General features: G+C 46.8%; 1 protein-coding gene across 1 annotated transcript in view; it reads right to left on the bottom strand.

Annotated features, from left to right (window-relative positions):
- The window catches only part of LOC145338916 (putative G-protein coupled receptor 139), a gene marked incomplete at its 5' end in the record, with an annotated part of 8,631 nt that extends 1,357 nt beyond the window's left edge, over positions 1 to 7,274 (bottom strand). Inside the window, one exon of the mRNA XM_080183310.1 lies at positions 7,179 to 7,274. Coding sequence (XP_080039436.1) covers positions 7,179 to 7,274 — 96 coding nt within the window. The remainder of the gene's footprint in view (positions 1 to 7,178) is intronic.
- Between the last annotated feature and the right edge of the window lie 7,387 nt (positions 7,275 to 14,661).

The raw sequence follows: 14,661 nt of genomic DNA, 5'->3' as shown, positions 1-14,661 counted from the left end.
GTGATAATTTGTTATCTCTCAGACAGCTTACTGACAACCCCTGCAACAGACCTGATACCACAATGTGCTGGTTCCACCCTTTTCTCTGAACAACAGAGGGAGATCCTGATGCCTCAGCAGTTCCGACTCGATTATACTTACATAGAACTGTGCTCTGCATTGGCGAGCACAGCATTGTAACTGAAACAGTAATATCACACTCCATTGGCAAAGAACTCAAGTACCAGGGATTCCCTTCAACAGTGTGAGAAAGCTTCAGAGTTCAGAGAATAACTACCATCCTTGGTGCCTAGTGTATTTACTGCTATCCCAATATGGTCTACTGGACCAATGCACCTCAGTGAGTCCTCTCTCAGTAGGAAAGCCACCAATCTGTGCACCAGGTAAGAAAAACTCAAACCAAGGCCAATGCCAAGGAAAAGCCAAACAGACTGCATTAATGACTATCGTCCAGTGACTCTGATATTCAATATTATGAAATGCATCAAAAAGTTATTCATGGCATGAATCAGGTCCAGCCTCCCTGATTGCCTGGATCCACTAAAGATTGCCTACTTCCACAACAGGCCCACATATACCATCTCCCTGGCCCTACAGTGAACCCTGGAACACAGACTCGTGTTTATCGACTACAGCTCAGCCTTTAACACTATTATTCCTATGAAACTCGTGTCCAAAGTCATGTCCTGGGGTTTGCCTCCTGTCTCTGCAATTGGATCCTGAACTTCCTGACACACAGACAGCAATAAATGAGAACAATCAACAACACCCCCTCCACAGTCACCCTCAACATGAGTGTCCCACAAAGCTGAGTCCTCAGCCCCTTACTATACTTCTTATACGCCGATGACTGTGTGGCCAAATTCCCCTCCAGCTCAATTTCCAGGGCTGCTGAGGACACCACTGTGGTGGGTCGGATCTCAAACCTTGATGAGTTCGAGAACAGGGAAGAGATAGAGAATGTGGTGAACTGGTCCAGCACAACAGTCTCTTCCTCAATGCCAACAAAGCAAAGAATAGAGTCACAGGCTTCAGGAAGCAGAGTGGAGTACATGCCCCCCCCCCTCCCCCCGTCTAAACAATGGAAGGAAGTAGAAATGGTTAGGAGCATTAAGTTTGTATGAGTCCAGGTCACCAGCATTCTGTCCTGGTCCCTCCATGATGATCCTATAATTAAGAAAGCCTAACAGCGCCTCTACTTTCTCAGATGTCTAAGAACACTTGGCATGTCAGCTACGATTCTCTCCAGCTTTTAGAGATGCACCATAGAAAACTTTCTTTCTGGTTGTATCACAGCTTGGTATGACTCCTGCTGTGTCCAAGGCCGCAAGAAACTTCAAAGTTTGATGAATCAAACACTATCCATCACTGAAACCACCAATTGACGCTGTCTACATTTCCCAAGTCCTCGGAAAAGCAGCCAGCCTCATTAAGGGCCCAGTGCACCATGGAGATCAATTCTTCTGACTTCTTTTTTCCATGGGAAACTAAGATGAAAAGTCTGAGGACATGTATCAACTGATTCATAGAATTATAGAAACATTACAGTGCTGAAAAAGGCCATTTGGCCCATTAAGTCTTCAGCGACAACTAAGCCACCCATGTCCTATCCCCTAATTCCCTTATGTTCCCTGATAATCTCTCTAATGTACATATCCCGGATCTTAATGGGCAATTTAGCATTGCCCATCAACCTAACCTGCATATCTTTGGATTGTTGGCGGAAACCAGATCATCCGGAGGAAACTCACCCAGTCTGATGAAGAGTGTACAAATTCCGCACAGTGATCCAAGCTGGGAATCAAACTCAAGTCCCTGTCAGACAGCAGTGCTGACCATTGTCCCATTATGCTGCCAACTCAAGAACAGCTTCTTCTCTGCTGCCATCAGATGTTTGAATGGACCTACATCACTTCAAGATGATCTTTTTCGACACGCTAGCTATGACAGCAACATTATATTCTGCACTCTCCTCTATATACCGTACGCTTTATCTGTATAGCACTCAAGCAACAACACTTTTCACTGTATACTAATACATGTGACAAAAATAAATCAAATCAACTCAAATTGAATCAAATCAGGTTTTCACATCTCAAGCTGGAATATCAGCGCGATGTGTCCTGGACTTACCAATGATCGTATGCAGGTTGGTGATGTACTCGGGACGGCTGTGATTGAGAATGAAGTTACAACGTTCAATGTGGAGAGTGGGGAGCTGAGAGTAAACAGACTTGCTCAAAGTGGATCTTTTCCAGAGAAACACCACACGTTCTTGTAAGAGGATAAATCTCAACAGAAAATATGTGAGAATGGAGCTGGATTCAAAGTGAAAAAAAAAGCTTCACTCATGATGATGTGATCCGAGGGATTGAACCGGGGTCCCTGATGCTGTAAGGCAGCACTGTCATCCTGGAAGGTGTCCTGGGAATCATCCAAGATCACGGCCACGACACCATCATTACCATATCCGTGGTAGGGAAATGATTGGAAAATATTCTGAGGGATAGATTTAATCTCCACTGTGAGAGGTAAGGATTTATCAACAATAGTCAGCATGGCTTTGTCAGGGGGAGATCATGTCTAACAATTTGCTGCAATATATTGAGGAGGTGACTGGATAAGTAGAGAGTGAAGTGGTATCGATGGAGTCTACATGGACTTCAGAAAAGCCTTTGACAAACTCCATACGGGAAACTGAACAAGAAAGTAATTTCCAGTTGGATCCGGGGCAATTTGATAAATTACATCCAAAATGGACTGAGTGGCAGAAGGCAGAGAGCCTTGATCGAATGTAGCGTTTGTAACTCCAGGCCTGTGTCCAATGGGGTTCCACAGGGATCGCTGCTGAGTCCTTTGCTGTTTGTACTGCACATTGATGGTCTAGACATGAATGTTTAAGGTATGATCAGTAAGTTCACAGATGATACAGAAATTGGTGATGTGGTAAATACTAAGGAGGCAAGCCTTAGATTACATGAATCATAGAATCCTACAGTGCAGAAGGAGACTATTCCACCCACTGAGTCTTCACCAACCACAATCCCACCCAGAGCCTATCCCCATAACCCCATCCATCTACACAAGTGTGTCTCCCTGACAATAAGGACTCTTTAGCCTTGCCAATCCACCTAACCCACAAGTCTTTGGAATGTGGGTGGAAACTGAAACACCCAGAGGAAACCCACGCAGATACGGGGAAAATGTGCAAACTCCACACTGACAGTGACTCAATCCAGGATTTGAACATGCACCCCTGATGCTTTGGGACAGCAGTGGAAATGGACAGGCTGGTCAGAGGGGCAAATGGAAATTAAACCTGAAAAATGTAAGGCAATGCACATTGGAAGGATGAACAGGGTACAACACAACAATCGAGTCTGAGGAAAGGAAGAGGAGCAGAATAAATTTGGGCTGCGTATCTGTGGCTCCCTGAATGCAGCAAGACAGGTAGAGGAAGTAGTTAAGGCGACATGTAGTATACCTGCCTTTAGCAGCCACAGCACAGAATATAAGAGCTGGAGGTTATGATGGAAGTTTATAAAATGCTGGTTAGACCAGAGCAGGAGTACTGTGTGCAGCTCTGGTCATCGCACTACAGGGAGGATGGAATTACTCTGGAGACGGTGGAGAGGAGATTGACCAGGGGGCTGCCTGTGACGGAGAGTCTCAGCGGTAAAAACAGGCTGGTTAGGCTGGTAAAAAACCTTCGAGTCGAGAGAGCTGGAGGGGGAGCGGGTGGAGTGGGTGCGAGTGGAGTGCTTTCAGATGGGGAGGGGGTTAAATCAAATGTACAAAATTATGCTGCACACAGAGAGGGGAGGAACATTTTCTCTTTAGTAAAGGTGTCAGTAACCAGAGGGGTTTAAAGTAAAGGGCAGATTTTTATATGGATTTGAGGAAAAATGTTTCCATCCACAGAGTTCTGGGATCTGCAGCTCAGGGGCTGAAAGGATGGTAGGAGCAGGAACAACCACAGGAGGCATTTTGATCAGCAATTCAAACGCCAGAACATACAATGCTGAGGATTGGATAGATGTTTGATGACCAGTTCAGACATAATGGGCTGAAGGGCCTCATTTTGTGCTGTTAAAGCTCGGTGAGTATTGGACCATCCGCAGCAGTGGCCCCATCACTTGCAGCTCTCCCAGCGGAGGCTGGGATACCAACCACATAACAAACCTACAGGCAGTTACAAACAGCAGTCAGCTGCCTGGTCTGAGAGAGATATCTGTCAGCCCCCTGCTGCTGCAGCTAGATTCCACACAGCAGCTGTTCCCAGCTAGTCCGGGGGCTGCAGCTCTTCGTCAGCAACCCCTGACCGGATATGGCCTCGTTCCCACCTCCTAGACCTATAACCCCACTTCCACCACATCAATTATATGCAGAGAGACAGCGAGACCCCCTCCCTACCCCACTGTGTATACAGAGAGACAGCGAGACCCCCTCCCTACCCCACTGTGTATACAGAGAGATAGCGAGACCCCCTCCCTAACCCACTGTGTATACAGAGAGACAGCGAGACCCCCTCCCTAACCCACTGTGTATACAGAGAGACAGCGAGACCCCCTCCCTACCCCACTGCGTATACAGAGAGGCAGCGAGACCCCCTCCCTACCCCACTGTGTATACAGAGAGACAGCGAGACCCCCTCCCTAACTCACTGTGTATACAGAGAGACAGCGAGACCCCCTCCCTACCCCACGGTGTATACAGAGAGACAGCGAGACCCCCTCCCTACCCCACTGTATATACAGAGAGACAGCGAGACCCCCTCCCTAACTCACTGTGTATACAGAGAGACAGCGAGACCCCCTCCCTACCCCACGGTGTATACAGAGAGACAGCGAGACCCCCTCCCTACCCCACTGTATATACAGAGAGACAGCGAGACCCCCTCCCTAACTCACTGTGTATACAGAGAGACAGCGAGACCCCCTCCCTACCCCACTGTGTATACAGAGAGACAGCGAGGCCCCCTCCCTACCCCACTGTGTATACAGAGAGACAGCGAGGCCCCCTCCCTAACCCACTGTGTATACAGAGAGACAGCGAGACCCCCTCCCTACCCCACTGTGTATACAGAGAGACAGCGAGGCCCCCTCCCTACCCCACTGTGTATACAGAGAGACAGCGAGACCCCCTCCCTACCCCACTGTGTATACAGAGAGACAGTGAGACCCCCTCCCTACCCCACTGTGTATACAGAGAGACAGCGAGACCCCCTCCCTACCCCACTGTGTATACAGAGAGACAGCGAGACCCCCTCCCTGCCTCACCGATCGTGTGCTGATTGGCTGTCGGACCCGCGACCCTCACCAATCCCGTGGACCAGCAGCGGGACAGCTGTCCCTGCTCCACCAATCACATGCAGCATGGCATTGGGCCACTCTCCGGCCTTTATTGGCTCGCTCCCCAAGGGTCCATCAGCCTTCAGGCCCCACCCCTTCAGGCCCCGCCCCTTCACGCCCCACCCCCTTCAGGCCCCACCCCTTCAGGCCCCGCCCCTTCACGCCCCACCCCCTTCAGGCCCCACCCCTTCAGGCCCCGCCCCTTCACCCCCGCCCCTTCAGGCCCCGCCCCTGCACGCCCAGGCCCGTAAACCTCATTACCTACAGGCCCCGCCCCTTCAGGCCCCGCCCCTGCACGCCCAGGCCCGTAAACCTCATTACCTTCAGGCCCCGCCCCTGTAAACTCTGTCACTTCAGGCTCCACCCGCTGGTACTTCACAGTGGGCGCTGCCTGGTGGGCATTGCCCGAGGGCCACCAACCTTTGTCCTTGGCCTTGCCCGGAGTCCTCAATGGCCTTCGGTGAGGCCACCCCGACTCGCCCTCAGACACCAGGGCAGCTGTTGTCAGCAGCGGACACAAGCTGTCCTGGTGAGGCTGCAAAGACAAGTGTGTCTGGACAAATACATCCCAGACTCGCTTATTTTAATCACATTTCTTTTAAAATAAACTCCAGTCATTTATTCAGCCTCTTGCCAGAAATGACGGATATCCCTTGCCAGTGAAGTTTGTAAGAGACGGGAGATCAGGAGCGGACCCGAGTTCTCGGCTTTCACCTGGTTTTACTTGATCACACCACCGTCATTCGGCAGGGAGTAATTGTTATCCCGTCTCCCCTACTGTGTGTGTGTTACATGTGTTTATATTGTCTGCACCAGTGTGTGTGAGTGTGTGTGTGTGAGTGAGCAACAGTGAACCTGATGAGTGTTCTTCAGTGTCCGTTATTCTGGAGTGTAACAGCAATTTTGTTTGTTAAATTTGCATGTGAGTGAGAGTAATTGTCTAATCTGATTGCTTCTATCAGTCAATGTCTGTATTAATATTTGTGCTTTTGTGTATGTCTGTGTGTGTGTGTGTTCCTGTGAATCCAGGATAGTTTGTGGTGACACAGGGGATAGCGTTGTTGCCTCATAGCACTAGATCAATTCCAGACTTGGCTACTGTCTGTGCAGAGTCTGCATGTTCTCCCTGTGTCTGCCTGGGTTTCCACCAGGTGCTCCGGTTTCCTCCCACTCTGAAAGATGTGTTGGTTAGGTGCATTGGCCGTGCTAAATTCTCCCTCAGTGTACCCGAACAGGTGCTGGAATCTGGTGACTGGGGGATTTTTTTTAATAATAACTTCATTGCGATGTTAATGTTCTCACACTTGTGACACTGATGAATACACTTGAATTTTAATGAAACATGTACTCTCTCTTTGAAATCCTGCTGTGCATATATGACAATAAAATTGATTCTGTGGAATGGTGATTAGATCGGTGAACTGGTGTTGTATGCAAAGGGTAAGAAGGATTTTGTCTTAATCTTTTACTCACGATGGAATAGCATTTGAGGTCACATGTCTATGGAAAGTCACAGCACTCAGAAGACATCCTCGTCTATAGGTCCTGAAGCAATTGTCAGTGTCTGAAAGAATTAGCGACTGGATACAGATAGTCAACAAAGACAAGGGCATCAAACCGAGGACAGTAAATGACAAGAAAACCAATACAGTTAAAAAAGTCTTTCTAGAATTAGGAAGTGGGACACAGAAGATGGGACTTTACAGCCTTACTCTTCCTGAAGCTGCAAAATTCCACACGTGTTCAACAGAGCTTCCCATGTTCCACCCCTCGCTTGTTCCGATTCCTGTGGCGGTGAGACTGGTACAATTCCAGGCAGGGACTTACCTGGAACACCAATAATAGCCAGGAGAGGATAGTAAAAGTATTGAATTGCTTGCAGTAGAAATTGAATTCGGTCGGCTGACGTTATCCACAAGTCATCTGCAGTAAACATAGAAATCCACCAGAATAAACTCCTGTCTTTGGTTGGACCATTCCAATCCATTGTTCCCAGATTCTGATCCATTGTTGGACCATTCCAATCCATTGTTCCCAGATTCTGATCCATTGTTGGACCATTCCAATCCATTGTTCCCAGATTCTGATCCATTGTTGGACCATTCCAATCCATTGTCCCCAGATTCTGATCCATTGTTGGACCATTCCATTCCATTGTTCCCAGATTCTGATCTCTCCTCTCTCTCCACACCGCTGATCTCTGTTAGTGTCCGAGTTGTCTCTCCCGCTGACTCAAGGGGCCCACACATTGAACAGAATCCCTTATTAATAGAAAAGGGAAATCCCTCCAGAGACATGAATCGGATCCATGGAACTCACATCAATTCCAGTCACTAAACAAACAGTTTCATTTAACCCCCTTCAATCCAACACTTTTTACACCCAACATAGAAAATTTACAGCCATGGATGCAATGCCGAGGGTCAGGAAAGTTGGAAATAATGGAGGGTCAGGCCCTAATTCTTTCAATATTCATTCTATGTAACAGAGCTCCTGTTCATTTTGAGATGACTAGAATATAAAAACAGGGTTATACTGCTGAGGGTTTAATAAGACTCCGGTTAGACCACATTCAGAATATTGTCAGTGATGTTGGGCCTTAAATCTAAGGACATGCTGGATTTGGAGAGGGTCCAGAAGATGTCCACAAGAATGATCCGGGGAATGAAAGGCTGAACACATGAGGAGCATCTGGGGACTTTGGTTCTGTACTCGATGGAGTTTGGAAGGATGAGGACGGGATACCATTGAACGTTACAGAATAATGCAAGACCCAAGACAGAGAGCACTTGGGGAAGATATTTCCACTAGAAGGACAGACTAGGACCCAAGGACACAACGTCAGAGGAACATGTCAGCCATTTAGAACTGTGATGTAAATAAAGATGCAGGTGTTGGACTGGGGTGGGCACAGTAAGGAGACTCACAACACCACTTGTCTACTCATCCGATGAAGGAGCAGTGTTCTGAAAGCTCGTGATACCAAATAAACCTGTGGGATTTTAATTGTTGTTGTCTTACTTTAGAAGTGTGACCAGCAGGAATTTATTCAGACAGAGGCTGCTGAATGCGTGGAATTAATTGTCACACAGGGTGTGGAGGCCAGGTCATTGAGTGTATTTAAGAAAACAACAGGTTTTTTTTTGTAAAAAAGATCAAAGGTTACCGGGAAATAGCGGGAGAATGGGTTTGAGAAACGTATCAACCATAATTGAATGGTGAAGCAGATTGGATGGGTCTAATGGCCTATTTCTGGCCCCATATCTTGTTGCTTTATTGCTATTGTGGTTGTGGGTTTTGGATGAGATTCACATTAATCAGGATTGATAGAGACTGTTAAATCCAGAGTGTAGCCAGTCGATCTTATGTACAGCTTATATACAAAAAAAACATAGAAAGGGATTTCACACAGATCAAGCCAACGGTAAATTCTTAGCTCAAGACATTAGATCAAACTATCTCTGTGTTACGTAAAGAACAATCTGAGGATTCAGATAGATCTATCTTTCAGTGTTATAGACAGAACAATCTGAGGATTCAGATAGATCTATCTCTCAGTGTTATAGACAGAACAATCTGAGTCTTCAGATAGATCTATCTCTCAGTGTTATAGACAGAACAATCTGAGGATTCAGATAGATCTATCTCTCAGTGTTATAGACAGAACAATCTGAGTCTTCAGATAGATCTATCTCTCAGTGTTATAGACAGTAGAATCTGAGGATTCAGATAGATCTATCTCTCAGTGTTATAGACAGTAGAATCTGAGGATTCAGATAGATCTATCTCTCAGTGTTATAGACAGAACAATCTGAGGATTCAGATAGATCTATCTCTCAGTGTTATAGACAGAACAATCCAAGGCTTCAGATAGATCTATATCTCAGTGTTATAGACAGAACAATCGAAAGGTTCGGATAGATCTATCTCTCAGTGTTATAGACAGAACAATCTGAGGATTCAGATAGATCTATCTCTCAGTGTTATAGACAGAACAATCCAAGGCTTCAGATAGAACTATCTCTGTGTTACGTACAGTAGAATCTGAGGATTCAGATAGATCTATCTCTCAGTGTTATAGACAGAACAATCTGAGGCTGCAGATCGATCTATCTCTCAGTGTTATAGACAGAACAATCTGAGGCTTCAGATGGATCTATCTCTCAGTGTTATAGACAGTAGAATCTGAGGATTCAGATAGATCTATCTCTCAGTGTTATAGACAGTAGAATCTGCGGCGTCAGATAGATCTATCTCTGTGTTACGTACAGTAGAATCTGAGGATTCAGATAGAACTATCCCTCAGTGTTATAGACAGAACAATCTGAGGATTCAGATAGATCTATCTCTCAGTGTTATACACAGGACAATCTAAAGCTGCTGATTGAATGATCTCTCAGTCTACTGTTATTTTCAGGATGCACATCAGATTTGGAAGTGTCCAGCTCTGATGCACACCCCATTGCCTGTGATATCCCTTGTGGACAACCTCTGGGTGACCAGGACCTGGAGGCTGACTTGCGAATGGCACTGTATCCGTGCCTCCCTGTTCATCTCACTGGTCCGGAGGTGTGAGGAAGGAAGTGAGGGAATTGGAAGTTCTCGGGACGTCCGGGATCTCCTCTCTGGATGGCGCCAGCGTGGGCTCAAGCCCTTCCCCTTCCCTTGTGATACCCAGAGGCCCCGGGGACACCCCATGGGACTCCAGCAATGAGGTCAACAAAGTGTCAACGGGGGAAGGAGTTAGGGGGCAGCGATGAAGCCACCAAATTGTGCGTTTGTGTGTGTGTGGAGGGGGGGGGGTGGGGGGTGGTGAGGAGTTGTGGGAACCAGCAATGAGGCCGGTGATGTATCTGTGTTGTGGGGGTGGGGGGAGGGGGCTAAGTGATGAGTTCAGTGATGTGTGTTGGGGGGCAGCAATGAGGCTGGCGGGGTGTGTGTGTGTGTGTGTGTGTGTGGTGTTGTGGGGGCCAATGATGAGGCCAGCGATGTGTGTGGGACTTTGTGAAGGCCAATGATGAGGCCAGTGATGTGTGTGGGGGGTTTGAGGGTGTGACCTGGATGCTGGGAGATCGGTTCAGTGTGGTGTGATTCACAAATCTGTACATGTTCTACATTTACCTGTGTTTTAAGGTTCAGTATTTGATCTGCGGCACAGTGATGAGCACTGCTGCTTCACAGAACCAATGACCCGGGTTAAGAACATAAGAACTAGGATCAGGAGTCGGCCATCTAGCCCCTCGAGCCTGCCCCGCCATTCAATAAGGTCATGGCTGATCTGAAGTGGATTCAGCTCCACTCACCCACCTGCTCACCATAACCCTTTACTGTTCAAAAATGTATCTCTCCTTGCCTTATAAAAAATCAATGAGGTGGCCTTAACTGCTTCATTGGGCAGGGAATGCCATTGATTAATAACTCGTTGTGTGAAGAAGTTGCTCCTGAACTCAGTTCTAAATCTGCTTCCCTTTGTTTTAAGGATATGTCCCTGAGCTCTAGTTTCACCTTCCAGTGGAAACAACCTGCCTGGTTCTATCTGATCTATTTCCTTCATAATTATATATGTTTCTGTAAGATCTCCCCTCATTGTTCTGATTTCAAATGGGGATTTCAATGAGGGCTTCTCAATTCCCTGCTTGCGTGGAGTTTGCAGGGTCTCCCCTTGTCTGTGCCTGTTTCCTCTGGGTGCTGTGTCTTCCTCCCAAACCCCAAAGATGTTCAGGTTGGGTGGATTGGCCATGCTAAATTGCCCCTTAGTGTCAGGGGGACTGGCTCGGGTAAATGCATGGGGTTATGGGGATAGGTCCTAGATGAGATTGTGGTCATTGCAGACTCGATGGACAGAATGGTATCCTTCTGCACTTAGGATTCAATGATTCTATCAACATAGTACAAGTATTTCCTCTCCAAAATCACATTCACAAAACAATCAGAATTTACTTTAATCAACAACTTTGATTCTCCTGCTGCCTCTGAAAAAACACCCAACATCATCAAGGACGCAATGTACTCCGGACAGTCTCTCTTCCATCTTCTTCAATTGGGAAAGAGATAGAAAAGTCTGAGGACACACGCCAAGCAACTCAAAAACACCTTCTTTCCTGCTGCCAGACTTTTGAATGGACCGACCTCATAGTAAATTGGTCTTTCTCTACACCCAACTTTGACTGTAACACTACGTACTGCATCCTCTCCTTTCCTTCTCTATGAACGGGATGTTTTGTGTAAAATGTACAGGAAACAATGTTTTTCACTGTTTGTTTTTCACACACATACACACACACACACACACACACACAAACACACACACACATACACACACACACACTCACACACACACGCGCACATACACACACACACACACGCACACACACACACACACACATACGCACACACACACACACGCACACACACACACAAACACACACACACATACACACACACACACACGCGCACACACACACAAACACACACACACATACACACACACACACGCGCACACACACACACACACAAACACACACACATACACACACACACACACACACACATACACACGCGTGCATCAATTGGTGGTTGATTACCTCATTGGTAATCAGCCACCAATGAGGTGGTTTGATTTATCCACCTCATTTATCTGCAATGAGGTGAATAAATCAAATCGATCCACCTCATTGTTTGACCTGTGACAAAATGGCCCATTGGTGACATTCACAAACAATGGTCTTCTGTTTAAAATTCTCGTTTGCATTTACATGATTCAAAACAGAAAATCTATATGTCGAATTGTAAACATTTCCTCTGTGGAGTAGGTATTGTAAAGACATGCAGTTATGTTATAAATGTTCTGTGATAAATTGTATTTAAATAGCATGATTGCACACAGTGGTATCTGTACTGTTCAGTGATGAGCCATTTCGAAACATGTATCTGTGAAAGTTAGTCATAGAGTCATCAAGGTTTACACCACGGAATCAGGCTCTTCTGCACAACTTGCCACACTTTTTTAAAAATCACTAGCTAATCCCAATTGTCCGCATTTGGTCCACATCCTTCTATATGCATTTTACCCATGTAACTATCTAAATGCTTTTTAAAAGCCAAAACTGTTGCCTCTGGCACCTTGTTCCAGAAACTCTTCACCCACTGAATAAAAAGATAGTCCCCCTGGATCCTTCTATATCTCTCCCCTCTCAGCTTAAAACTTTGCCTCCAGTTCTAGAATCCCCTACCATTTGGGAAAAGATGTTGACTATCCAGCTGACACAAGTCCCGGGGGCGATTCTTCCAAAAAAAAATTGAAGTGCTGAATTGGCTGGAAAACTAGTGTAAATCACATTGTTTTTTTTTCAGTGAGAGTTCAGACTCAAATCTCCCACAGTCTGTGCAATGCAGAGGCCACAATAGTGAATCTCATTAAAAGCTCGGGGGATTGGGAAATATTCACACCAGATTCTGACAGTTCCAGAATTCTGCGCGTGTGCAGATCAGCCTCGCTCTATCAGCCTGAAGTTCGCTGGTCGGCTTGATCGCTGGCCAGCCCATTGCCAATGAGCTGGGTCCGTGTGATTCCCCCAATGGGGATGGGTTGGGTATTTCATTTAAATGATTTCTTGTATTTAATTAATGATGTTTGTCTAGTTCTTCTCCCCAGGAATTTGAATTTTGAAGACGGAAATGTGACTCAGAACCCTTAAACCAAACGGTTTCTCCAGAGGAGGATGATGGACTGAGGCCTGTTCCACAGCCCACACTCATGCTTGCCGCTGTCTATTTATTACCCCGAACGAGCTGGGTGTTGCGGGGGCTGGAGTTTGAAGCCTTCGGTTAAAATAGCCAAACATTGCAGTTTGTCACAAATATGTTAACCGTTTGGTGGATGACAAAGAGAGAATTAACTCTGTAACATCAGCCAGTCTGTTAGTTTGCTTATATCCAAAATAACCCGGGGAGGGGGGGGGGGGGGGGAGAGGTGGGGTGTGTAAAGAGAGAGAGAGAAAGAGACCAATGAACCTAATTATTAAATAAAATGCACAGAGTTCTTTACAATTCAGTTTTAGAAGTTCAGACCTTGGTCACTCTAAATCCTCGGAGGGGGTGGGTATGGATTTTACTGTTTCTGCCTCTCTCTGTCACTTTCTCGCTCTCACTCTCTCGCACTTGCTCTCGCTCTCTCTCTCTCGCTCTCTCTCACTCGCTCTTGCTCTCTTTCTCTCTGTCTGCCTTTCTGTGCCTGCCTCCCTCTCTGTGTCCCATTCTGTGTGTGTGTCTCTCTATCTATCTCCATCTCTCTCCCTCTCACACACACTCACCCTGTGTGTGTGTCAGTGTCCATGATATCTCTGTGTGTTAATGGATTATGTTTTTATAAAGATAGAATCAAATTACTGCAGATGCTGGAATCTGAAACGAAAAGCTGAGGCAGTCCATTAGCAATGTGTCTAGGGCGGTGGATAGAGGAGAGCCGGTGGATGTGGTCTTTCTGGATTTTCAGAAGGCGTTTGATAAGGTACCTCACAAGAGGTTACTGCAGAAGGTCAGAGGACATGGAGTTGGGGGTAGGGTGTTAGCGTGGATAGAGGATTGGTTGTCAAATAGGAGGCAGAGAGTGGGGGTCAATGGGTGCTATTCGGATTGGCGGTTGGTGACTAGTGGGGTGCCCCAGGGGTCGGTGCTGGGGCCTCAGCTATTTACCATTTATATAGATGATCTGGAGGAGGGAACCGAGTGCAGGGTGTCGAAATTTGCTGATGACACCAAGATTGGGGGAAAGGCAAATTGTGCGGAGGGTGTGGAGAGTCTGCAGAAGGATCTAGATAGGCTGGGCGAATGGGCCAGGAAATGGCAAATGGAATTTAATGTTGGCAAGTGTGAGGTGGTCCACTTTGGTAGGAAGAATGGTAGGAAGGACTATTACTTACGTGGCGAAAAACTGCAGCAGGCGACGGTGCAGAGGGACCTCGGGGTCCTTGTGCATGAGTCGCAAAAACCCAGCCTGCAGGTGCAGCAGGTGGTCAGGAAGGCGAATGGGATGCTGGCCTTCATAGCGAGGGGGATTGAATATAAAAGTAGGGAAGTCTTGCTGCAGCTGTATAGGGCATTGGTGAGGCCGCAGCTGGAGTACTGTGTGCAGTTTTGGGCGCCGCACCTGCGCAAGGATATTTTGGCCTTGGAGGGAGTGCAGAGGGGGTTTACTAGGCTGATACCGGAGTTGAGGGGGTTGAGCTATGAGGAGAGGCTGAATAAACTAGGCTTGTACTCGTTAGAGTTTAAAAGAATGAGGGGAGATCTCATTGAGACGTATAAGATG

This window comes from Carcharhinus amblyrhynchos, unplaced genomic scaffold (assembly GCF_965287045.1).
Source record: "Carcharhinus amblyrhynchos unplaced genomic scaffold, sCarAmb.v2.hapA chromosome_234, whole genome shotgun sequence".
NCBI lineage: Eukaryota > Metazoa > Chordata > Chondrichthyes > Carcharhiniformes > Carcharhinidae > Carcharhinus > Carcharhinus amblyrhynchos.
Note: the sequence above shows the minus strand (reverse complement) of the source record. Positions and strands in the feature narration are given on the sequence as shown.